Genomic DNA, 27,637 nt, shown 5'->3' on the forward strand with positions numbered 1-27,637 from the left:
AATGCAGGCTCCTCCACATCTTCCTTGTGTAAATGAGCTTTGTCTCCTCTTCTACTTTCTTAGTTTGACACTCCCAAAAATAATGCTCATATTTTCCACAAGAATAACATTCAATTTGACTTTTGTCATTCTTTACCTCATTGTATCTTTCATGATTGCCTCTTCCTCTTCCATGACCTCTTGAAGAATTTTGATTTCTTGCCTCTTGAGAAGAATATTGCTTAGCTTTTCCTCTTCCACGACCACGTCCTCATCCACGGCCTCAACCTCTTCCGCGTCCTTGGCCTCTTCTACTATTTTCATAAGCTTCTCCTTTAGCTTTCAATGAAAGCTTTGCTTGCTCGGCTTGCTCCACTTGCTCTTGCTTGCCTCGGTTCATTCTTTCTTCATGAGTCCGTAAGGATCCATTTAATTTTCCGATGGACATGACCTCCAAATCTTTAGATTCTTCAATGGCTACCACTACATGGTCAAATTTGAAGTTGAGAGAGCGAAGAATCTTCTCAACAACACGAACATCTTCCAATTTTTCTCCAAGCCTCTTCAGTTGATTCACCACCGCCAAGACTCTTATGAAGTAATTTGAAATGGATTCACTTTCTTTCATCAAAAGAGATTCAAACTCAGCCCTTAGAATTTGAAGACACACTTTCTTCACTTTTTCAACTCCCATGACGGAATTTTGAAGAGTATCCCATGCTTGCTTGGAGTTTGTTTCGTTGGCTACCTTCTCGAACATGTCATCATCTAAGCCTTGATGAATAAGATGAGCACACATTGATCTTTCTTCCTTTCTTTCTCCAAGGCTTCCTTTTGGGCTTGATTCAAAAACCTCATTTTGAGGTTCAACGAAATTACCTTTCTCAATAATCTCCCATAATCCTTGGGAACCAAGGATAGCCTTCATTTAAATTGCCCAATTCTCATAATTGAGCTTCGTGAGTTGTGGGTATTTGGAAGGAAAGAGTGGCTCCTTTAAAAGACATTCTCTCGAACCAATGCTCTGATGCCACTTTGTTGGAAATAAGATGGGGACAAAACACACAAAGAAAGAAGAAAATGGAAGAGGAATACGCCACTCAATTCTATACTCTGAATCATAGCTTGAGTACATGGCTATATAAATTCAAAAGAAAATTCTAGAGACTAAACTAATGACATCTAATGCTATTCAAGTCCTCTGGACGTTTTACACAATCACATGCTAATAAAAGACACTTTTTGGTTTTCATGATTTCTTAATTGGCCATAACTTTCTCAATAAAAATCCAATTGATAAGTTAAACTTGGACAACTGTAGCCCCCTCCAAGTTCTGACCTAGAGTAACACTTCAGTTTCAGCAATAAAGTCAAGTTTAATTTTCAACATATTAGCAATCTGCGTTTGATTCTCCACCAGCATACACATCATATAAGCAAACTGGTTCAATCTCTCCCTGATTTATTATATGTTTTCTTCATGAGAATCCACTTGCCTTTGCAAGTTCTCCTACTGTTGTTTGGATCGAGTAGCCTCTACCATTTAGACCGATTGGCTCTAGGTACCAATTGTAAGCAAATTTTCTGGTGATAACGAGAAATACAGTTCAAAAAAAGATTCAGAGTAAGCAAAAGAAGGAAATGGAAAATGTACTGTCATAAGCTTGGGATTGATTAGAGGCAATCCAACCTTCAAAGATTCGAAGTTCTACAAGATAATTTTTCCTGATCTGTTTTTCCCCATTTCCAGTACTTATACTCGGGAAGAAAACAATTCCTTCCAAGAAAATAACAGATTGAACTAACGGGAATCATAATAACGGAAAGGAAAAGTAATTGGAAATCATGTCAGGCGTCTGCCCAATACTTTTGGAGTCTGCCTTAACAAACTGCTGCTTCTAGAATTCACTTCAAAAAGACCGTGTCTCGAGCCACCCACCCATATGCCCGGTTTATTCTTTCTGTCTTGCTTCCGAAACGCTGCATTGCATACTAAGAATTATAATGCCCTGCACCAAATGACAGTGTCTCGCACCAGGTTCATAAGATAACTTGTAGCCTTGACCAGCAAAGAGCCAAACTTTCAAAGGTTAGAAGCGTGTAAAAGGCATAATTTGGATTATTGGCTACCAGCTTAGTGTTCAGGAGGTTATCATTGAATCTGAGTCTTTACTGCCGTTAATTGGCTCAACAACAAATGCTTGCCCCCTTGGAAATGTCTTGACCTTTGGGAGACATCCTTCAGCTCAAAGATTCTTTCCCTTTCACACTGCTCATGTCTATAGAGAGGGCAATGCTTTTGCTGATAGCTTAGCATCTTATGGTGCTTTGGGTGATACTGAGTTTTTTCCATCTTGCAACTCCCTAAACACATTATAGACATATACATTTTGGACAAAACAGGCATCCCATGTTTTGGAAGTTAATCTTCTGCCTTCATCTTAATTGATAAAAAAATATCTTATAGGTTTGGTTTTGTTTGTAATTAGTAGAGTTCTCTTCCTTATTTTTATAGGTTTTCAAGCTTGGCTTTTACTTGTAAACGGCATTCCTATGCCATAAGTGAGGGTTGATCAATAAGATTGGGGTTCCATTCTCTTATGTAAAAGGCACTTGTGTTATACTTATGTCTTTCAAAACATATTTTGCAGGACACTTTTTATGACCAAAGCTGATATACTAGGCTAATCATAAAAAATTAATGATCAACATTTTTTGTGGATGTGTTTCCTTTAAGAAAGTTTATGCAACTTTATTTTTTGGATAAGGGAGTGGGGTGTGACAGAATCATGGTTCGGAGTAACATTAGTGGTCGCAACAGTTTACAGTAGATAATTAGGGAGTGGTGAGTGCTCTGAAAGGAGTGCCAATGCAGTAGTTGAGTAAAGGCCTAAGAGGATGAATGGAGTGGTGCTGAGACACAGATATTTTTTTCTTTCATTTTTTGGGGCAGGGGGTTGGAGGGAGGTGGGGGGCATTGTAATGATTTTGTGTAGGTTTCTAATATCCATCATGTTGCATTAAAAAGCAACTCAAATTTTGAAACTTATGGGTTTTCTTCTTGACACGATTAAATTTTCACTGAAAACTCTCTCCACAAGAATGGGACTAATGTAAATGGCCGGGGCGGCCCATCAAACCCTTCATGTTTAGGGTTGCCTACAATAAGTATGGGTGGGATTAAGATTCAAGAAAATTTACTGCCATTAGGGTTTAAAGGATGATTGAAAGCTTGCTTATTGATTGAATATGATTACAAACGTTTTAATATTGATGGCTTGATAGAAACAAGAATTAGAACTGCAGAATTTCTGGGAAGTGTTCTCAGCAAATCTGGGCAGCAGCTATTGGAGGGGCGTTTTGGTTGTTAAGGTCAGGCTTCAATCTTGGGAAGGTTTTATATATGGTGTCTCTTGGGGATTGTACTCCAAGAGACACCATCTTAACATCTATGATATTTGTTTTCAATGACAGGATTCTAGAATTTGGTTTGTCTGTACTGAATATGAACTTTGTAAAATGACTTTACCAGCATTTTTTTGTGAGGTGAGAATAGAAGTACTAGAAGTGGGTGGTACATTATGGACTTATAGTAAATGGGGTGTAATATGAGATGAAAGTGCATGCTAGATGAGAATTTTCCCCAACATTTTTTAGAAGCTCTTAATCTTGATGACTTATAGAACTTCCTGTTTCCATGAAGTTTTCTGATGCATTCTAAATGTTCTTCCCTCTTGTTATGAAGTTTTGAATTGAATGCCTTTCCCTTTGAGGAGATGACCTTACCGTGCAGCCGAGATAGCATGGCATGTGAGAAGAAGAGAATGGGTTGGTGACCACTCAAAAAAATCACAAAGGGCACCTAGAAAACCAACTATGAGGTAGCTGCTTCTTTCAAATTTATTTCAAAATTTCACTAGATTTTGATGGTTAAAAGTTAAAATACGTATGCCTCATTTGTTTTCACAGATGAGATGAAATAAGTTGAAATTAAAATTAAAATTTGAATAAAATATTATTAGAATATATTTTTTTAATATTATTTTTATTTTGAAATTTGAAAAAGTTAGATTGTTTATTTTATTTTGTGTGAGAATTTAGAAAAGTTGTAATGATGAGATGAGATAGATGAGTTGAGAGGAGTTGTGAAAACAAAGGAGGCCTTAATGGTGGGTGCCAATTCTGGACGTAATTCAATGTCACTATATATATATTTTTTCGGTCATCGTCTTAATTGGAGATCTTTGTAAATCAGTTTTTGCTCTCTTTCAGGATATGCAGATCAGGAAATTTGTAGCATGCCTATACATTTGCTCATGTATACCTGAATTAAGCCATAATCTAACAACGAATAATATTTTTTTTTTTTTCTTTTCTTTTACGTGGTGGAGGGTTGGACATTCATTATCCTCTCAAGCTGTGGCGCGCAGGATCGGAACTTATTATTTCCATCAATCTTGACCGGAACTTATAACCCCACCCCCACCACACTACCTAGATTATCCCTACAAGATCCATCCACATTTAATTTCACCAACCATCTCTCGGTTTAGACCATGCTACTAACTTCAGCCTCTTTACTAGAGTTTCCTGCACAAGGATTTCCAGTTCAGCAAGAACTTATATGTTGTATTTGATCAAGGTATGCTGCTCTTAATGTAATCTTGCCTCTTCAAGGATGTAGGATGGTGAAGTGAAACCAACCCCCACCCCTTGTGATATTATGTGTAAGGGTAGATAGTGTATAAGATCCCACATTATTTGGGAATGAGAAGTTCTTACTCTTTATAATATTCCAATGAGACTCTAATTATGTCATTGACTAGTCCTTTTGGAGTATAAGTCATGTGATTTGGACTTTTCATTTAAGTGTTATAAATGCTATTAAAGTCTATCCCAACCAGAAATGTGAGACTTGTGCTACCTATGAATGACGGGCACGTGAGGATGCCAAAAATTTAAGGAGGAAGATTGTAATGCCAGCCCATATGGCATGTAAGGATAGGTGGAATATGAGATTCCAAATTGTTTTGGAATGAGAAATTCTTACTCTTTATAATATTCTAATGAGATTCTAATTGTATCATTGACTAGTCATTTTGGAGTATATGATTGTAGTTTAGGTCTTCTATTAGTGCGTTACACCCCTCCCCCCAAAAGCAACAAAAAAAAATGACTCTTCACCTTTTGAATATTGAGTGAGAGAATGAAATATTTTGCATCCTTATTTCAAATTAGGCAATCCGTAGACAATGTTTAGGCTCCTTTTGGATGCTAAGTGTATCTCGAAATATATGAGAAAATTTATGAATAGTTGTGAGAAAAGATGTTTGAATGAGTTTTGTGTAAAGTTTAGATCTCATTCAGATGTGTTTAGATGTATGAAGTAAGTTGAGATATATTTAATTTTTTATGTGAAATTGAAAAATTAGTGAGTCTCGTCAATAATTATTTTATTTATGTGTTCTACTAATAAAACACAAAATAGTGTGAGGAAATTCCCCCAATGCATTGTTTTTAGTAGAATGACTCGTATATTATCACAGGTGTGAACTGTGAAGTACATGACAATGTTTATAATTTATAAATAATTAACTATAATCTGTCCTTTTAGACATAACAGAGATACGAAGAGCAAGGCCCTTTTTCTTATTGTTACATTACTTTCGTAACTTATGCCTGGAAGAAAACATAAATGAAACAAAAAAAAAAAAAAAAAAGAAGAAGAAGAGAGATTAATGGGCAGGAACCAAACGTCTGGAGCAAATAGTGCAGTAGAATTTCCTCTTAAATTTGTGGGAAATAGGTAAGCAACAAAAGACTAAGGCCTGGTTTGTATTCGCAAGTCATCTCAACTCATCTCAACTCATCTTACTATTATTTATTATTATTCATCAACTTTAACTCACAAATCTCATTACTATTCACAATTCATCTCACTATTATTCACAATCTATCTCAACTCATCTTCGAATCCAAACGATATCTAAATGGGCATCATATTCCCAGGCCAGTACCGGTCCTCCACAATATGGGCAGGCTGCTCCTGCTCCTTTTCTTCCGATGACCTTTTCCTGCGTATCAATCATCGACAAAAAAACCCATTCTTCCGCCCTTTTCTCCCTTCTCGCTCCAAATCTCTATTCTCTCCGGCCCACTTCTTACAAATCCCATCGAGATGGAGATTTATGAATGTATTGAGTGGATTCCAAGCAGGTGCTAGCAGTTGCCAGGAAATTCATTTTTCTTGGTCCGTTCAAGGCCAGCTATTTACATCTTGTTTCTTGGAAGGACCCTCGAACAAGGCAAGAGAAAAACTTAAAATAATAATAATAATTTTCCCCTAATTTTTTCCCACAAATTTATTTAATTGGAGTTTCCAAAAATATTAAATATAAGAACATTCTCATTTTCATAACAATTTTTATTCTTGTTATTAGTCTTGTCCCAGTGAGACCCCCTGCCATGCCCCAGTGATTAGTCTTGTCCTTGAAAAGTGATGAAACAAGGATGAAAACATTGAGATAAGTTGAGATAAAATAATTATGTTTGGAATGACGGTATTCTCAACGGTACAAAAATATTGAGATGATCTCAAATATTGTCTATATCCAACACATCCTTATTGTCAAAAGATACAAAATTTGTTAGACTCACTTTTTCTATTCATGCAAAGTGCCTTCCTTACCTAAAACTAGTTCTCATGGCTCATACAAATTTTACTAGTAGAAGTGGGCAGGTAAGAGAGATCTTTCTTAGAAGATAAGAGAGCGGTCAGATCTTTGTATGAAGTAAAGAAACTTGCATAATTATTTCTCTAGAAATACTCATTTTTTCGGTATTTATGTTCAAATTTGGGATATAGTCACTTTGTTCAGAAGTTCTTTGATCCTCTCAATGTTCATGCATCGTCTAAATACAAGTCTTCTCAATGGATTTAGGTCTTCTATCATTGCTAGAAAGACGTTCAGATGGTGTGTATCTCAAATCTTTCTCTCTCCTTAATGTTAGGGTTGTACAGAAACCAACAAGATAGGCCGTCCCCGATGCCGGAATCTAGAATTGGCCGAAACGAGCAAAGAACAGGTCAACCTGCAGTATAAAAATAAGGAAATTGACGCCAGTTGGTTCGATTTCGGTCTGAACCAAATCCAAACCGCCGAACCAATCGATTATATATATATTTATATTATATGTATATAGAACGACTCTGTTTCACTTAAGTAAGCGAAACAACGTCATTTTAGTTATAAGTTTTATAAAAAATAAAATTAAAAAAAAAAAGTAGATAAAACGACCCCCGCCATCTCGACCTGGGATTAATAATCCCTCCATCTTCTTCTTCCCCCATCTTGTTCTTCTCTCTGGTTTTTTCCTCTGCAGGTCCGCTTCTCACCACCGACGGCACAGTCCATCGCTCTCCCTCTTCACAGAGACACCGACGGCAGACCGACGAACTGTATAGATTCATGTCGGGACTGAAGCTGCCAGTTTTCTCCCACCAATCGACCGGTTCGGCAAGTTCTAAGCGTCTCCAAAACTCATCGGCACTTTTGGACTGAAACCGCACTGACGAAGTTGGTTTTCGGCCCTACGTAATGTCATATACATTATCCCATTTAGTGGTGGTATACTTAAAAATGTTTGATTCACAAAGAGATTTAATAAAAGTAAGTTCACAAGCTAAAATTCCTTGTTGTGGTATGTCAAATTATAAAACTCTTTTAATTGTAAAATAGAACTAAGATAGTATACATAACACATCAATTTATGAATTTTACTTTTGTTATATCTCTTTGTAAACCTAGCACTTATCTTTCTCATATTTCAGTTAGCTTTCGTTTTCTTTGTATTGTCTATTTATGTGAAAAGGTAGAAGTTATCCATAATCAGATTCAATGAAAGAAAAGGACAGCTCATGAAAAAATAGTTGTAGTTGTTTATTCATAAAAATTGAAAACAAAGATTTGATCGTTTTATCATCTCACCATATTATTCAACATAATTACCCTTCCAAGCTCGTAGCACTCATGCTCCTCATTTTCTTCACACCATTCATATTGATGTGTGAGGTCCTGCCTCTATTACTTATGATGAATTTCAATTTTATCTAGTGATTATTGATGACTTTTCTAGATATATTTGGTTATTTCCTATGGCACGAAAATCTGAAGTTATTCATCTTTTTCCCATGTATCTTAAATCGATGGAAAATCAATTTAATGCACGTGTCAAAATTATACAAAGTGATTATGGTGGGAAATTTGTGAATAATTCTCTCAAGACTTATTTTGCTTCCAAAAGAATTAATCATTGATTATCTTGCCCAAGAACCCTAAAGAAAAATGGTCTTGTTGAAAGACAACATCGTCATATTGTTGAAACCAACCTTACCCTATTGGCATTCTTCACTACCAAGAAAATTTTAGACCGCTACCTTCCAAACTGCTGTATTTCTTATAAATAAATTGCCAACTCCTACTCTTCAAGGAAAATCTCCATTTGAATTTGTTTTTCTCTCCTCCAAATTATTCATTTCTTAGAGTTTTTGGGTGAGCTTGTTCTCCCCATCTCACACCGTTTGAGAGGTCCAAACTTAATTTGAAATTCACAAATCACAAACGTCTTTATTGGTTACTAACCAAATCACAAGGGCTACCGATGCATGGCTTTGATTACAGAATGTGTGTGCGCGTGTATATATATATATATATGCACACATATATCAAGGCACGATATTTTTAATGAGGATAATTTTTCGTTCTCTTCTCAACAAGTTGCTTCTAGATGAAGCTATTTTCAGTTCAGTCCCTTCCCAAAGATCTACAAACTGAGTCTAGCCCTTAAAATTCAACGTCCTTGGACCCAACTATTTTGAACACAGATTCAACGGGCCTGTCATTTTCTGGTATGGATCCATCTGGCGTATAAACTCCTACGGCTGCAGCCTCTTCTCAACTTCCAAGTGATCCTAGCCCAACAAGCAAAATACGCCTCAATTCACTTCCTGCCATGATTTATAAAATAGGGGTAGTAATGTAATTATACTTAAAACAATTCTCCAAGATGCTTCACCAAAACTAAATGGCAAGGATTAAATGGCATTTTTGTAATACTAATAAGTCCGTAGGTAGAAAAACAAAGACAAAGGAAAGGCCAAGGAAGAAATTCTATTTATGAAAAACAAACCCACTGGAGCAGAGAAGGGCCGTGCGACAGGAGAACTGGGACTCATTGAGAGAGAAGGAACGTGACGAAGCTAGTGGTTGGCCGAGAGTCACGGTGGCAAAAGCGTCGAGAGGGAGTAGGGTAAACCTGTTAGGCCGAGAAGTTGGTGGAGAAGGGAGGGAGAGAGAGAGATCGGTGTTGTCAGCCTAAGAGACATAACGGAAAAGAGAAGCAAAGAGATCGGTGTTGTCGGCGGTAACTATGGTTGTCCGATCACTTCCATGTGGCGGTTGACGTTGTCGAGAAGCGGAGCATTTAGAGAACAATTTTGCTACTCCCGACAGCGAGGGAGAGAGAGAGAAGGCGGCGTATCTGGAGTGACGAGAAGAGTTCGACGACACTTTCTGTGGTTGTTTCATGCGAGGTGGCTGCCTATTATGGTGTGAAGAGTGTTGTTTCTATGTGAATGTGGCTGCTCTTGGCTTCAGTTGCACTTGGTCTTGGCTGAGGAAGGTGGTGCGCAGTGACGCTTGGTTTGCACTTGAGAGGGGTATTGTCATGAACTTGAGTGGAGGAACCCTGAGGAGGGGCTCGGAAGGTGGTACTAGGTGCTGTGGTGGTGAGGCTCTTGTGGAAGGAAAACCGAGATGTCGTTCATGACTAGGGCTGCCATGCGCGTGTGTGCATGGTTTCTACGTGGGTTGGGTATCGTATTATGGGCTTGGGCCTCTCATATGTGTTCAACTAAAATCTGGAGCTTGTCAATAACTTCACGGGCCGAGTCGCTTAATAATCGGCTGATCTTAGATTTCAAACCCAACTCATCCGATAATATTATTGGGCTTTAAATAATTTCGTGGGCTCAATACCAATTAAATAAGACCCACTTGTCCATAAGTATTAATTGGGCTTCAACCTATTAATCAAACCTTGGAAATTTCTAGAATCCATCAAAATAAATTTTGGCCCGAAGGCTATTCAAAATAACCCAATAAATTGTAATTGGGCCTTTTAATATGGCCCATCAAATATCATTTAAGCCCAATAAAATTAATCATATTCAAACCTGAGTAATTTTGGATCGGGTTGTCATAGGCTTAGTTCATTACCCTAATGCTAACCCATATCAAAACTACTAAATTCACTAACGTAAGACCAACATCCTTCCAGTGCGATCTCAAACTTTTCTGTTTAACCTTAATAAAATAAATTAAAGCCTAAAAATATATTCAAACTCGAGCTAGGTTTTCCTAAAGGGAAATATTATAGCCACAAATTCATTTGTAGATATAGCAGTTATCTTTCCTAAAATAAGAACCCTACATAAAATGATGTTAATAGCTAGATAAATAATTAGCCTAAAATAATAACTTAACATGAAATAAAATAACAATAACAATTGTAACGCCTTAATAGAAGACCCAAGTCACGTAACTTACACTCCAAAATAATTAATTAATAATATAATTGGAGCTCTACTATAATATTATAAAGAGCAATAACTTCTAATTACCAAAGAATGTGTGATTCCATACACTACTTACCCTTATCATTTACCTATTTGTAACGTCTCAATCGAAGGTCAAGTCACATGACTTATACTCTAAAAGGACTAGTCAATAATACAATTGGAACTCCATTGAGATATTATAAAGAGTAAGAACTTCTCATTCTCAAATAATGTGTGATCTCATACACCTGCTACCTTTATTATTTATGAGAATTGAGTATCACCACAACAACAACAATAATAATAACAATAATAATAATTCTCTAACATATTTCGGGGTGTTACAATACTATGTGGTATGAGTTTTTAGAATCAGGACGCTCAATCACAAGCTCCCGAAGTATCAACCTTAATTTAAGAAATTGGCTTTGTTTGGAAACACAACTCATTTCAACTCATCATTACAACTTTTTCAAATCCCAAAACAAAATATAATAAACAATTCAACTTTTTCAAATCTCAAAACAATAATAATAATAATAAATAATATTCTAATAATATTTTATCAACTCAACTTACTTCAACATCCCAATGCACTCTAAATCAAAATTCTTTAAAATATATATAAAATAATTTAAAAACTATAAAAAAATATTTTATTATAAAAATAATAAATAATAAAAATTTATCTTAACATCCAAACACATCTAAACTTATCTTAAATAGGTCTCATATAACTCACTTTACAATCTTAATTTGTTACTATTCATAAAGAATTCAATTCAGTTTAACTCAATTCAATATTCAAATGCAATCTTATTTTGTGCTACCTTGAGAAGGCCAGGGTGGTGCCAATCCAAATCTAAGTCAATTAAGACATGGAGGTGTACCACCAAATTTATCTTTTTATTTTTAATTTTTAGTAAATTCTTTTTAACTAGTTAAATGAATCATAATCAGGCTGGGTTAAGTCGGATCAATCTATGAAATAAGTTTGTTGGATTTGGAGTAATTCACCCATTTAATTATTCGAATCTAGTAAAAAGTTGTATAAATTCGAAGAAAAATTCTTATCATCAGTCACCATTCACCACCTCACACATTATAAAACACCTCATACTTTATAAAAACACTCTCGTATCTTATAAAAAAAATTATAATTGTGAGGTATGAAAGTGAATAGTAAATAATGTATAGTAAATCCCAAATCCAAATGGCCTGAACACAATCCAATTGACAAGTCTAAAAGGCCTAAAAGTTTCTTGGAATTTTCAAAATGAAGAAAGTTTCCATTCCACCATATTTATTCACTTTACAATTTGCATCCCATGTCCCTCTCTACAGTGGGGAGTGGGGAATGTGAATATAAAACGTTTATTTATTTTTTATTTATCAAGTCAAAGTGTCGGGCTGGGAAGTGGGGACTCATGCGAATACACAACACTTTTTTTGTTAATAAATAAACCGGTTTGGGATACCGCCCGGATTCATAACTCCATCCAGGCCGGCTGTCTAGGTGAATACTTCCAAGATTTTTGGATTCTAAATTGGATCGGAAAAAAATTCAGTCCGAATGTACAATTCTACTCTATAGTAAAATTTGATAGAATACTATTTTTTTAGTGGAGCATCTAAAATATCCTTGCTATAAATATTAAAATAACATAATTATTAGGATGGAATCGGTCTGACTTGATCGATCTTGAAGGAGAGTTTTGGATTAGATTGAATTTTTCAATCTACCACAAGTCGGGATTGGGTCGATTAGGACTTTGGACCTAACCGGACTGCTTTGGTTTCGTCTGATCCGTCTTACCAGAGTATTCCCATTTGTTTTCAAGTTTTTAACAAAAAAATTTATATCAAATGAAAAAAATTAAGTGAATGACTTCTAAGTTGTCTAACTAAGTATAACTAATTAAGTATTTAAATTAAGTAAAATAAGTTAATAATGTTCATAGCAAAATTTCTTAACATTTAATGTTTTATATAATCTAAGCATAAATAATTAGGTTAGAAGAGATATAAATACTTATAACTAGTTAGAAGAAAAATACATAATTAATTATTTTCAATTTATATGACTAATTTTAAAAATCAAAATTTTATACTTTCTTAGATCAGAATGACAAAAGCTTTAATTAATCCGAACCGAAACTTTTACGCCCCTTAATAAATACCATTAAGTTAGAATAGTAATTAATTAAAAGAGAATCAAGTCACCTTGATCGTTAATTGAAGAAAAAAAGTGAGAGTTATGGAAGTAAATCGAAATTTAAGGTGGAATTTGTAAAAGTTGATAGGATAAATCCGTGATTAACTTACAGAGCCAAATAAAAAATTCTATGCCCAATTCGGAAAAGATTTGAATTTTATTCTTTGGAATTGAATTATATTCGAAAATAAAATTATGGGAATCATTCCCGAATATCGATATTGCTGTAGTAATCCTCCCGATCCAACTTCCGTTTCATTTTTTCAACAGCTTGGCCGCATGCGAAGCTTCTGTGTAAATTAAAGAGAAAGCAGACGGAAAGAAACTATTTTCAGTTTCAGAGATAAAGAACCTGTGGCATCTAAACAACACGTAATGCAAAGTCCAAACCATTTGTCTTAGAAAATTGGTTTTTGATTCAGAGAAAACGGCCAAGAGCCGATTGGAAATATCTCGTCATAGGCTTTGATATTTGTCAGCTTTCTCTTCTAATCTTAACATCAAAGACTGCCCTGAGCCTGAGGTGACTGAAAGTTAGTTTCTTTCGAATTTTTTATTTTCCGAGAAGCAGCATTAAATTTTCAATTTATAGCACCCCATTTTCTTTATTCATTTTTCATGGTTCTGCACTTTTTTTTTTTTCCTTGTGTCAGAGCACATGGAGATCGATAAGGCAATCAGAGAGAGTGATGACCGGCGGCTCAAGACCAAGTACGAAAACGCCATATATGTTATTCAAAGAGCTCTGGCTCTGTACTCGTAAGTTCTTATTTTCCACCCTTTCTTTTTGGGTTTTATTTGAAATTTTACGAATTACATTTTGTTGTTGTCATCCAGAGTAGTATTTATTATGAATTAGATGTCATGGGATTTTCGCTTCATTTGGCTGCTTAGGAAACTGGGAAATGGAAATTAATGTGGACATTTTGAATCTTTTACTGCATGCTGTTTGATTTAATGAAGAACGCACTCGGGTTTGTGTTAGAGTCAGTTGAGTGGAGATTTAGTTTCCTCTGGCCTTGAATAAGGAACGCGATGATTATAAAAGTTTTTTTTTTTCCTTCTCTTTTTCATCGTTATATTAGAGATGAAACAGGTGATTGCTGAAATTAACATATGGAGTTAATTCGGTAATGTGCATGCATCTGTTACTCCAAAAGTTTATAAAATCCAGTTTCGTTTGCTGTTACAATCCATCATTTAATTGGATTGGGTAGACTCAATATTTTGTTTTAAATTCATACTTTTTGAAGATTTAGCATGCTTTTAACTGTCAAGATTGCAGTGGTTTTTCTTATGTTTCTTGATTGTATTTAGTAATGCTGATTTAGTGATGGTTTGGTTTTGATCAGCAAAATAACTATTCGTATATTATATATTATTTAAAAAAATAAATAAATAAATCGATAGGGTTTGTGTGAAGCATTAGTGAAGGGTTTCAGTTTAATGAGTAAAGGACTTATTTGAAATTTAACAGAATTGTGGAATTTTAACAGATAGGCTTACTTGATCTAACCAGTGGTTGATTGGCACATTCCTTTTTGACTATTGTCTGGATCTTGTTATCAATTATATCTTCGCAGATGTTTTTGCTGCATGTTGCTACTTTTTTGCGCGATAACGACACTACAAAAGATTCCCTTCATTTTGGGCAGCTTCGGGGGGATGGGGAAGGTGGCACTAAATGTTACTACGTTTTTGCTACTTGTCATTTCCTTATGAGGCTCTTAGATGTCTGTGGCATGTGTGGCTAGCGTTTTTGGTTTTAATGAGAAGATTCGGGGAGGTATATGTGGTGGCTCTGAGATAGAGACAACAAATGGTTGTTATGTTTTTTGCGTGCTCGGTAGATACGACAAATATTTTTAGACCATTTCTCCTTTCTATTATGTTGTGAGCATCTCAAGTGTTTTTGCAGTGTGTCACTAGTGTTTTGTGAGTCAATGAAAAAACTCGGTGGGTATATGTGGTGGCTTTGGTATAAATACAAATACAAATACAAAAATTGCTTGTATGTGCAAAGCTTTTTGCATTTTGAGTAAGTAGTGCATAGTTTTTGATGTTCTGATCTCCAGTTTTGGAACAGAATCTTCTTAGTTTATCTAATTGGTTTTAATATAATGATTAAAACGAGTAACTTTTTAATTGAAATTTTTTTATTAGTATCTGCTATTGTCATTCTCATGCATAACATTTGATGTTGGTTACATTAAATCTTGATTATTCATTTTACTCCAGTGATTTATGTTATGCAGATAATAGGAATGTGGAATTTACAATGGCTGAAATCTTCTAATGCTAATAAGAAAATTCTTGTTCCTAAGACTTAATTCTGTGTGGGAATGGTTGGTTGGGGCTTCATTGGCTGTCCAAAGCCAGTCTGATCCCAATTCATATCCCTCAGCCTTCTCTTCTTCCATACACTCATATAAAGGCATGCACATGTATATTTAGTCTTCAGTCCAAACAATTAATGTGTTACTCCATTTGAGATCCATCTGGCTCTCATGATGTCTCCCTTGGTCCCTACATGGTGGATGCTTCAGATAGGAAAGGTAGGGACAAGCAATGGGTAAAGGATCCGCTGCTTAAGTCAGCTCATGAATTTGAAAAATTCCAATCTCCTGGACTTTCTTTTGTTTTTTAGGTTGGATAGCTACAATAGCTACTTATTATACCACTAACTGCCTAAACATTTTAAAATAGTTAAATAAACACTCTTCCCCTTGCCCTATTAGGTTTGTTCCATACTGGCCTAGATTACTTGGAAGAAAACCACCAACAGATGCAGTTAAAAGGTTAATGTTTCTGAGTACCATTCACTTAATTCAGAGAAATATTTTTGTCAAATTGGACTTTCATTGTGCTGTTAATGTCTATTTGATAGACATTGTTGGTCATTTCCTGACAGCTAACACTATATTTGATTTAAAGGAAATAAGAATGAAGGAATAGGGTCTTTCACCTGTTAGTTTTAAGGAAATGCAGATAGGAAAATGAGAAGGCTAGGGTATTATTCCTTCTGGGCTCACCATCTCTTTAACAAAATAAAACTCAAGGAACGATGAGCAAAGAGTTGTCATGTGGTATTCTTCAATGTAATTTTAAAAAATTTCCCTTTTTATGTGTTAATATGCGCCTTTTTTGTTCTATATTTCTTCTGACCTGCAACTGTTATAATCTGTATCTGTTATTGTCCATTGGGCAGCATGTAAGTTGATGATGTTTGAAACACCTGATATTCTTTTTCTCAACAGTATTGAAGAGGTTGCCTTCAGCTTTAACGGAGGAAAGGACTCAACTGTATGTTTTCATGTCTTTTTAGTCTAGTAATCCATCATCAGTTACCTTTTGTCTCATTGATACTGACAATTAAACTGAATGTATAGGTTTTGTTGCACCTACTTAGGGCTGGTTATTTTTTGTTTAAAGGGGAGCAAAGCTGTTCTGAAGAGGGCCTAAATGAATTTCCAATTCGCACAATATATTTTGAGAGCCCTTCTGCTTTCCCTGAAATCAACTCGTTTACCTATGATACAGCCTCTACGTAAGAGAAGCTCCTCTAATTTACATTTTTCTTCTTCCTCATTAGTCTTTTTGATTAATAAAGTTTTTGTTACCCAATACAATAAGAATGTTTTAACTTCTAGGCCTGGTATATGTGGAAGGATCTGGCTGCTGGCCTGATAATTCATTTATTCATATTTGAGCAGCTATGGTTTGCAAATGGATATCATTCGTCTTGATTTCAAGTCTGGTTTGGAAGCTTTATTAAAGTCTAAACCAATTAGAGCTATTTTCCTTGGTGTTCGCATTGGTGACCCTACCGCGGTATTTTTCATGCTCTACGTTGACAAATGCATGATTTCACTATGTATTTTTCTACTGTCTAGATTATTTTCCATAATTTTTTATGATTTCTATACAAAAATTGATATTAACTCGCAATGTCCATCTCATTGTCAATTCAAAAAAATATCAATATTAATAGATTAGTGGTGTTGATATTGCAATTTTTATGCACTGGTTTATAATTTTGGTAGATTAGTGGGATGGACATTGTAAATTAATCCCGTGATGGTCTTGGTCACAACAGAAACTATAGTTTAGGGAAGACATTGCACATAACCCCATAGTTTAAGGTGCACCGCTGCAGTTAACCCTCTGTTTTTTCCAATGAATCTCACAGGTCGGCCAAGAACAGTTTTCTCCTAGTTCACCAGGATGGCCACCTTTCATGAGAGTGAATCCTATCTTGGATTGGTCATACAGGTATCTCAGTTGCTGTATGTTGTCTGCTGCAGCTACTTTATGCTTATCAGATGTCAAGGGCTGTCTGAGAGCAAATGTTCTGTTTGGTTCCCCTGGCCGCTCATGAAATATGATTAGAGCTTTATATACCTAGATAGATACATACGTATGTGTGTTTATCTATATATACATACACAGAAATGTTTAGGTTTCATCATTTAAGCAACATAACAGCATTGAGTAAAACCCAGAACATTTTAATTGCTGGTTCTTTCTGATGATTTGATGTGCAAAACAGTGGTTTGGTATATTAAGAGGTTTTTAAGTTAACATTATATCAATCAGTAGTCGTAAAACTTGTTAAACTGCCGAATTTTTTGTCAAGAAGAAAGTGGAAGAAACAATGCTTTGGCACTGGTTTGGTGGTTGTTAGCCATTAGCATCACCAATTGTGGGTTACCTTTTATTTGATGTTGTTCCTTCTTGTAATGGTACTTCTCTTTGTAGTATAGTAGTCATGATAGGTTTTCAATTTTTTGTTATCCAGTTTATTTTTTTCTAGTGAAAGCTTTACCAACAGCTTCTTGTTTTGTAGTCCACTTTTGTCCTTAATGTAAATTGTTTCTGTCATTTATCTTTTATAATCGCAATCAAGGAGAATTTAAAAATTGGAGGTCTTTTTGGAACACATGAAGGGGCCCAATTTGGGTTCCTCTTTTTATGGGATGCATTTATTTCCACTATAATTGTTTTTAAGAAACCATAGCAGAGTTCGTGAAGTTTTATTTTTTTTATTTGTACTGGTCAATTTTTTTAGCCTCTAGGTTGCAGTGGCATCTTAACAATCGTCTATTCCCTAATTGAGAAAATGGTGTAATTGAATGCAAATTTTAATTATTGCCACTAACAGCTGTTCTAAGATTGATACTGCCTTATTTTCTGGCGCTACTGTGTCATTATTGTTTGGTTTTCACCATGACTTGCTCACGAAGTTTGCAGATTTTTGAAATGATCTTAGGATAAATTTAAGGGTTCAATTTTTGTTTGGCAGAGATGTGTGGGCCTTTCTTTTGAAGTGCAAAGTCCAGTACTGCAGTCTTTATGATCATGGGTAATATTTCCTATTTGCATTTTAAAGTGTTGGACTTCTTGTTCAATTCTCTCTGTTTTATTTGCTCAACTTGGCGGATATACTTCTTACTTTAACTAGTTTGGTCCCTGATGCAACTATAAATGGGACATGCATGTGAATTGATATTGGCATTACAATTTTCTATTTAAATTATTTTGATCTTTGATTTTCACAGTTATACTTCAATTGGGAGCACATATGACACGACTCCAAATGCATTATTGTCCAATGATAATTCATCCAGCGGCAGAGAAACATTTAGACCTGCATATCTGCTTTCTGATGGAAGATTAGAGAGAGCAGGAAGAGCTAAAAGGATTTCTCCAGTTTGTGAGAGTTCTGCTGTTAGCAATGGCCCAGACAATGTTGGTTCGCATAAAAACAGCATGCTTACAGCATCAGCCATTGCTGTTGGGGATGAGATTCTGTGAGTCCCTTGTTGGTATTACGTGTTTAAATTCAAATGGTTTCTGTTCTTATGATTACTACGGTTATCTATTCGTTAGAAGTGACCTAGGGAAAATATTAGCTGCATCTACGATATGATCTCAAGGACTAATCAACTGGAAGCTTCCCTAAAGCCCAATTTCACCAGTAGCCAATATAGAACTCGGCACCCATGACTACCTTTATAACCTACCCACTCTATATGGGTTGTTCATATTCGCAATGTTGTTTTGGTGTTACATTATCCCTTAAAGCTTTAGCTGGCCTCTCAAAAGAGATGTTATTTTGTTTCCCTGTTGCCTTCTTGTCAATTACTTTTTTTTTCTTTTGATATTTGGCTTGGATTCCAGAGGCGACAGATTATTTTGTGGGTTGTTAGTTGATTCTTAATCCGCCATTTTTAAGTTACAAAATCATCATGGAAAATGCGAAGCACTAGAAGAGTTTTTATTTACTTATATTTTTTTCATAGTAAACGACTATAAAGTTGGTTGTTGTGTGTTCTTGACCTGTGTTGCTTCTTTGGAAGGAAAGAATGTTTAGAATACAAAATTTTTTAACTTTATAAGATGTCACCATTTAATCTGTTCCATAGCTCAGGTTCGGCACCTTTGGAGATCAATTAGGACCTACACTGTGTAGAAAGCTCCATTCTATTGGCTGGTCTGTATTACAAACTTCTGTCGTTCGGAATGAAGTAAGTTACTATTTGCTGAAATCATCTTGGTAGAACTAGCGAATTATGTACTTTCTAACACAGTACTTGTTTGTATTTTTTATTTTATTTTATAAGTAGTACTTGTTTGTATGTTATATGCATATGGTTGAACCTTTGATAGCAGTGACAGAGGTATGCATAGTGTTAAAATATGAATCAAATGATTAAATTCACCTTCCCCCATCTGTTTATGTTAATTGGGATACTTGGTATTTCAATAAATATAGTACATAGCAGTGGGCCTATGTTCAAACCTCGAATCCAAGGTCCCCCCCCCCCCCCCCCCCCCCCCCCCCCCCCCCCCAAAAAAAAAAAATAAATAAATAAATATTACACATGTTGGGTCTACTCAATAAATTCACCTCATTCCTTCATTTTAAAATTTTGTTAAAGTTATCTGTTTAAAACACAAGCATTGTGTTCTTGAGTGAATGAAGGGATGTGGAGTAATCAATAAAAATCTATATGTTGCATTTATCCCTCTCTTTGTTTTTTTTGCTCTAATTTTACCTGTCACAAAATTGATTCCTGTTTTTTATAGTTCATTTTCTATGACATTCTTCTTATACCAGGTAGATTCGGTGGCTGAAGAAGTTGAGCGACAGAAGTCTGTGAATGATATGGTAAACTGTTGCAAATTGTTAGAGCTCTTTTTGTTGTTTTATTTTAAATGACATAAATGAATGAAATTTTCATTCCTAAGTTCTTATTCTTCACTGGGTATATTCTTGATATGACCATACAGGTTTTTATATATGGTGGGGTAGGACCATTGCATTCAGATGTGACGTTAGCAGGTGTTGCTAAGGCTTTTGGTGTTCGTCTGGTTCGTATCTTTTTTAATGCTAAGCTATTAGTGTCTTACAACACGGATCAATTTCTTTTTCATTTAGGCCCCGTTTGAAACTTGGACTGAACTAAGATCAATCAGTTAAGTCTAATTTTAAGCTGAGTCTAACATTCAAACACCCAACTCTCAAATCACTAAACTCATCTCAATTCAAAACCTCTTTACACGTAGGACCAATGTTTTGAATACCGTATCGGAAGTTGTACCGGTCAAGGCACTGGAAAGAAATATTTCGGTACCGGTACCGTTTCGTGTACCGTTTCGGGATAGTCGATATATGAATAAATTATATATATAAATTATATTTCAAAATAATAGTCTATATATGAATAAATTATATATAAATACATATATATATATAAATTATAAATAACCTAGTCTGAATTGTGGGTCAAAAAATAAGCTTGTAGTTTGAAAAATTGAAAAAAATAAAATAAAATAAAAATTGAAGGCCGAAATATTTGCCGGTACTGGCCGAAATATAGGCCAGTACAGGCCAAAATTGAGGCCGGTAAGATGGGTACTGGTCGGTACAGCCAATATTTGGGCCGGTATGAAATGGGCCCAGCGGCCGGTACGGAAAATTTCGGCTGTACCGGCCGGTACGGTACAAAATTCAAAACAGTGCGTAGGACTCACAATCTTTTTCAACTCAACACCTCTTTATATGCGGGACCCAAAACCTTTTTTTAACTTCCCATAAATACATCTAAACTTATCTTAAGATCCAAACACATCAAAACTCACTCTACCATCTTAATTCACTATTATTTGTAAAGAACTTAATTCATCTCAACACATCTCAACATCCAAACGAGGCATTAGTGTTCCTGCCCTCTTTTCCCCAAAACATGTCAAGTACTTCGATAGAGCTAGCCTTGAACCTACGAATCTAACCGTTCAAGATTCTCTTAACTCCAATTTTAGATGGGTCTCACAAAACTCAGCATACCATCTTAATTCACTATTATTCATAAATAACTCAATTCATCTCAACTCAGCTCAACATCCAAACGAGGCATTAGTGTTCCTGCCCTCTTTTCCCCAAAACATGTCAAGTACTTTGATAGAGCTAGCCTTGAAACTACGAATCTAACCATTCAAGATTCTCTTAACTCCACTCAGTGGTGATTGTTGTACATAGGAACATCATGAGACCATGGTTTCTGCAGGCTTTATAGTTTCTTTTGTTGCATAAAAATTTAACTATGTTGGACATTTATCCCCAATTTAGGCTCCAGATGAGGAATTTGAAGAATATCTTCGGCATCTTATAGGCGATCAATGCACTGGAGACCGAAATGAGGTATTTGATTTTGAGAGCGAACAACTTTACATTTATTTCATAATTTATGTCTTGATATATCTTATTTGGGATATAAATAGCAATTGGTCTACTTCTAATTTTTTCAAACAGTGCATTATTCTTCTATTTCACTGTAGATTGCTACTGCAGGAAAAATTTTCCACTCTAGGGTGAAAGTTAAACCTGCTGCACTGACCCAATTTTATCTATATGTATGAACTTATTTTCACATTTCACCGAATTTTAAGATGAATGCTATACTGCTAGGATATTTGAAGCATGAACTTGATCTTCTTTTCAGATGGCTCAGTTGCCTGAAGGTATTACTGAATTGTTGCATCATGAAAAGCTGCCTGTGCCTTTGGTATGTTTTTATAAGCTTCCATATGATAGTTAGGTTCATGCTATCTAAGGCTGGTTTGAACTGATATCCGACAATTGTTTATTTGTAGATAAAGTGTCAAAATGTGATCATTCTTACTGCAACAAATGTTACGGAGTTGGACGAGCAGTGGGAGTGTTTGAATCAATTATCACGATCTAGCAGTCTTTTAGCGATGCTGGAGCCATATGTATCAAAGTACTTGACAACACAGCTTTCAGATGTATGAGTTCAACAGTACTTTTTCAGCTGTCAATGATTATAAAGTTACTTATCAAAAAAAGAGAAGAAAAATCTATTACTTTTTCAGCTGTCAATGATTATAAAGTTACTTATCAAAAAAAGAGAAGAAAAATCTATTACCTATATAATTTTTGAAGCATCCTTTTTGTATTCTATTGAGTCATCTCATCATTTTATACATTTTTCATCTTAATTTATTGATTTGTCTCAGCCATTTACATGATAAAAATACTTTTCATTGTACTGTCTTACCACAATAAACCCACTATATTTCTTGACATTCAGATTAAAAAAAAGTTGACATTCAGATTAAAAAAAAGTTTGAAAAAAAAGGTTTTCTACCATCTATTATTATTAATTCAGTAGAGGAAAAAAAGACTTTTCATTTTATAGTGGTAATTCATTTCCCATTACTTGCCTCTTTGACTTTCCTACAATTAACTCTTACATCAATTTATTATTACTCTTCCAATAATATAAAAAAAAAGACCATTCTTCTTATTGTAGCTATTGACTCATTGTTATTTACCCCTTTAGCTTCCTCACCTCTTAATATTCTGCTTCAATTATTCCTGCACATTGTGCGGGTCGACGACTAGTGGGTTGAATTTGCAGATGGTGCAGAGAAGTTGTGGAGCATGTCTTTGTGTACTAGTGTACTAGGGAATGAAATATTCACCCACTCTCTCACTAGCACGTTTTCTCAAATTTTCTCGAAGTTGCCGTAGTTGAAATATCCGGACATTGTATTTTAGCATTGGTGTGGTCACCAATAATTTAGTTTCTGGAAGGAAAACTAATGGCTTGAGCATCTCAAATGACGCATATGTTCGAACTCGGGCAGCGTTTTGTTTACGGTTGCTTTAATGGTAGTACTAGCAGATAATTTAGTTTAATTGGCATTTACTAGCAATATTTAGGTGGTTTTATTTGTTTTGTGGTATCAACTCATTGTTATCTGTGTTTTGATAAAATTCAGGTAGAAACTGCTCATCCTCTGGCAAAACTTTGTCTTGAATTCCCTGACCTGTACATTGGTAAGAGTCTTTTTTCTAGTGTGGGTTTTCTGGAGAATATGTTCATCTTCTTCTATCTCATTCTAATTATAATATCCCGCTGCAACATCAAGGGTGTTACCGCAAATCCAGATATGGGTCTCTGATGATTAGTTTCAAGGGCAAGGTACAACTTATAAGAATTCTTCACAAGGATTTTCAAGCTCTGTAATATGAAGTTTGACAAATAGTTGCTTAAATGAAATCTAAACCTTTTAAAATATGGTTGCAGGACCAAGTACGTATTCAATCAGCTATGGAAGCATTATTCAGGAAGTTCCATCCTGGGGCTTTCTCTGAAGCTAACCAATAAAATCATGGCACTTGGCTTGGAATAAGAATTGGAAAGCAAGGAAAGGAGTCAAGCAGTAAAATTCACAACATATATACTATAGATGTAGAAAACAAAGAACTTTGTTGTAAGAACTGATCTTAGAGCTCCGGTCTCTTTTAATGGTTCAAGGGTACTCCTTTAATTATTTGCCTTTTATTTCTTGATGGGTAGGAGCATTTACAGGACATGTCTGATTACTTTCTTTGCAACATCATAATCATCGTGCTGTTGCAGATGCATCTAACCAGAACATCAATTACAAACAAGAATCGATCCTGATGATTCGGAATCATGGGGATGAATTGAGATCACAGATGATGAATTGATTTCTTACCTATGTCACTCTGTTTGTTTTACTATGGTTTATAATGAATAATAATTGCTGAATCAAAAACTTTCATTTGAACTTATTCTTTCAATTTGTATTTTTTGTTTATCCTTGTTTGTATCTTATAGAACCAAAATCGAAATTTAGGGAATTGGTTTATAAACATATGTACAAGAAAAACAACATATTTCATTTAGCCTCCATGTGAATTTTAGAATATGATTAAACATCATCTTAACCTCAAGGGATTGGCCCAAGTGGTAAAAGTCTTAGTCTTGAAATATCACTTCTTTCAAGGTTCAAGGTTCAACATCTCATAGGTACAAACAATTATTTGGGGTCACACTTTCAGTGAAAAGTTAGCGATTTAATCAGTTTTGTGTATAAAAATTTCTAAAAGTACAGTGCATAAGATCGGAGTTTACTTTACAGTGGTGGGTCATTGCCTTGGAGAGGCTCTCCAGCATAAAAAAGAAAATAAAAAAAAAAAAAAAAGAAAAAAAAAAACAGAGCATGATTAAAGGTCCCCAATGTCAAATTTTGGGACACCAATCACTTTGGCACTGCCCTATCAATTGGGGTGACGTATCTGCACCATAATATTCGAAGCAAAATCTCAGTGTGAAGAACAAAATGTGCTATCTCTCTCTCTCTCTTCAATTTCCTTTACCAGCTGTTGTGAATGACTCAACCATCCAATCCATAGACTTGCAAAACTGCCTTTCTCGAATTGCCCACGAGCAAAAAGCTGAGTTGGACCTACTTTTTGGCATCATTCTCAATATCTCTTTCTTATCAACTCACATTCTAAAATTGCAAGGGATTTGGTAGGGATCATGCAGGCCGGCCGGCACCTGCCCTAAATTAAGATAATTTATAAAATTAACAGTTTGTACAAAAATTATAAAATAATTGTATCTTATATTATCTTTACATTGGGAATACCCAACACCTGCCTTTTTGCAATTGTTAGGCACAATATCCGTCAGGGACTTGACAGGCATGGATGGCTCTTCGATTGGGCAAAGACAAAAATATGACCATTTTACCTTTTCTCTATTCTATTTAAAATTTAATCTTATATTGAATTATTTATTTACATTTTATATAATAATAAAATATTATTAATTTCAGATTTTTTTTATTTAATTTATTTTCATCATATATCTTTGCAGTTCATGACAATTGTGATGCAAACACATAAAGCAACGAAATATCAAATGAATAATATTTTATGAATTCCCAACATAATATTTTGTGAAATATGAAATCCCTCCATGCCATCCTATTAACGGGTAAAAAATGTACAGTATTACCTCGTACTTGAACACTCACTTTTAGTATTTTGGGGATGTGATCCGAGATTGTGATGGCAGGTTTTTTTATTCAAAATAAGAGTCTTAACAGAAGGGGTTAAGTTGTGCTTGAAATTGAGTTTTTTGCATGTGGATATTGAATGTGACTCTAGAATTGTTGCGGATTGGATACAAAATCAGAGATGTTTGGTTTTGTATTTGTGGAATTAGAGGGAGGAACTTACTGTTGCTTTGAATGGCTTATCTTTTACTATTTCTCATTAATTTAGGAAAGGAAATATGGTTGCCGATTTTCTAGCAAGGTGTGGTGAGGAAGGTTGTGATAGAAGGTATGACGTTTATGATGTACTCTCCATGGAAATAAAAGGATTCTTGCGATTGGAGCGATTGGATTTGCCGTATATTCGTAGAAGAAGATTTTATGTTTTATTGGTTTTAATTTGTTTGAGATTTGTTTTGGTTGATTCATTTATTTATATGGTATTCCTCTGCTACGAGTAGAAGTATGTTTTCAATAAAGTTCGGAGGTGTCACCCTCATTCAAAAAAAAAAAAAAAAAACACATCATCAAAAGTTACTCTTTTTTATTTTATTTAATGGCTTTTACAATATACTATATATCAGCTTATCTAATTTTTTTCTATATCATTTATATAATTTTTTTATTCATGTTAAAATTTTCCTCTAACTACCCAATGAATATGCAATATCTTCACATCTTTTTATATTTGCAATATCTGCTCACATACAATGTCATATGAGAATATTCATTTTTGAGAATTGTGGAAGAGTATTTTCAAGATATTCTTGGGTATATTATGGAATATTTATTTTCAATAATTATAAAAGAATATATTTTTGGGTATATTATGAGAATATTCATTTTAGATATCTGTGCAAAATGTTTTCAAGATATTTTCAAATATATTATGAGAATATACCTTACTTCGAGACACTTAAAACTTCAATTATAAATAACATTTTCCATTCCATTTCTTTACAAAATTCTTCTAGTTCTACCTTCCATACATTTTTTATGGATCTGATCTTTGAGATTTTTGACTATTTGTCGTCTGATGATGAGTTCACATTGAATTTAGTTCTTGCTATGGAAGAAGAATGATTGGGTAGTAAAGATGCTCAACATCGCAGCATGATTCTATTCCGCACCACACATTCATCCGAAGAAATTATTTTGAATGCCACCAATGCATTTTCTTGGATTCTCTGAATGTATCTTGTAGAAGGTTTCGAATGCAATGTCCTCTTTTCTTGCATATTGAAGCTGCAATTGAAGCGTACAAACCATATTTCATCCAAAGAAGCAATGCTACTAGAAGGTTTGGGCATTCCTCACTTAAAAAAATAACTGTTACAATGAGAATACTAGCTTATAAAGTATCTGGTGATTTTGGCAACGAATACTTGCGGATTGTAAAAAATACAACAATTGAGCGTTTGAAGAGTATATTTGCGGCGCGATGAAATGATTGGTAATTTGCTCGAGCAACTAGTAGAGCAAATTCTCTGCTTGGATTTTGCTCAAGTCGACTGTCAAGCGTGGCTCAAGCAAACTCTCTGATTGTACTTTGCTCGAACGATATGTCGAGCAAACTCTCAATTTACCTCAACTTTAGTCAATAACTAAGCTCCACAACCCAACATACTCGCCGTTTGGAATTTCAAGTAGCATTAGAAGTTCAATAAATGTTGTAGAGTCCACTATTATCGTATATTATATATATATATATATACACACACTATGATGGTATAATACTTTAAATGAAAATTACTATCATATATATATATATATATATATATATCTATTATTATAGTATAATAGCAATATATTATAATACTTTTCCACTTACTACCTCAAGAACTTGAGAGATTTTGGTCCAACGTCAAAAGACAAGTTGCATCGAATGGTAGAAGGAGGGCAATGTCAGTGGGAATGTAGTTATCACTATATAGATTTTAGTCATACCTTCCTTATTTAGACAATGCTTTGTATTCCTTATTTAGACAATATTTTGTGGTTGTTATAACTTGATCATAGCCTTGAACGTGTAAATTAGTAGGACTATTTTAGCTTCCTTATTTAGTTAGATTTGATTGTTGTGATGGTTGATTGTCAGCCTTGTAATTAGTGATATTGTTCTATATAATGAGAAGAACCCTCACAATGAGATCATTCAATCCAATTTGACATAGTTTTAGAGCCATAACTTACCAAATATTTCTGGTTCTTTCTCATGGGAATTGTTTTTTCATTGGGGGATGATAGTGTTGCCACTGTATGTGAGGATTTATTTATTTATTTTTTCTGGGTTGCCACACGATAGTGTTACTACTCTTCGTTGTTGCTGGGCTGCGACACCGTGGAGTTTTGTTATTAGTTCTCGGCACGGTCTGGGCTCTCAGTGATCGTGCTTGTGGTTCTCGATAGTTTCTGTGCAAGCT

The 27,637-nt window shown here is 34.8% G+C and overlaps 2 protein-coding genes across 3 annotated transcripts; one reads left to right on the forward strand and one right to left on the reverse strand.

The window, feature by feature from the left end:
• Nucleotides 1-262: 262 nt before the first annotated feature.
• LOC121267248 lies at nucleotides 263-907 on the reverse strand. The gene has a single exon (XM_041171093.1). It carries the CDS (start codon nucleotides 905-907, stop codon nucleotides 263-265), a length of 645 nt encoding a protein of 214 aa, XP_041027027.1.
• A 12,051-nt stretch (nucleotides 908-12,958) lies between these two features.
• LOC121266754 (FAD synthase) lies at nucleotides 12,959-23,917 on the forward strand. Of its 2 annotated transcripts, XR_005940912.1 has the most exons (18): nucleotides 12,959-13,345; nucleotides 13,466-13,571; nucleotides 16,070-16,115; nucleotides 16,202-16,359; nucleotides 16,526-16,643; nucleotides 17,002-17,084; nucleotides 18,115-18,174; nucleotides 18,371-18,622; nucleotides 19,243-19,339; nucleotides 19,933-19,983; nucleotides 20,106-20,186; nucleotides 21,445-21,516; nucleotides 21,818-21,880; nucleotides 21,969-22,121; nucleotides 23,121-23,178; nucleotides 23,271-23,323; nucleotides 23,429-23,615; nucleotides 23,702-23,917. XR_005940912.1 is itself a non-coding variant. In XM_041170563.1 (17 exons), exons 2-17 carry the CDS (start codon nucleotides 13,471-13,473, stop codon nucleotides 23,507-23,509), a joined length of 1,527 nt encoding a protein of 508 aa, XP_041026497.1. In that variant the 5' UTR covers nucleotides 12,960-13,345; nucleotides 13,466-13,470; the 3' UTR covers nucleotides 23,510-23,867. The 2 variants fall into 2 exon arrangements, 1 of the variants encoding a protein (XP_041026497.1); XM_041170563.1 differs by having other exon boundaries at nucleotides 12,960-13,345; nucleotides 23,429-23,867.
• Nucleotides 23,918-27,637: the final 3,720 nt, after the last annotated feature.

Source organism: Juglans microcarpa x Juglans regia, chromosome 5S, assembly GCF_004785595.1.
Source record: "Juglans microcarpa x Juglans regia isolate MS1-56 chromosome 5S, Jm3101_v1.0, whole genome shotgun sequence".
Classification (NCBI taxonomy): domain Eukaryota; kingdom Viridiplantae; phylum Streptophyta; class Magnoliopsida; order Fagales; family Juglandaceae; genus Juglans; species Juglans microcarpa x Juglans regia.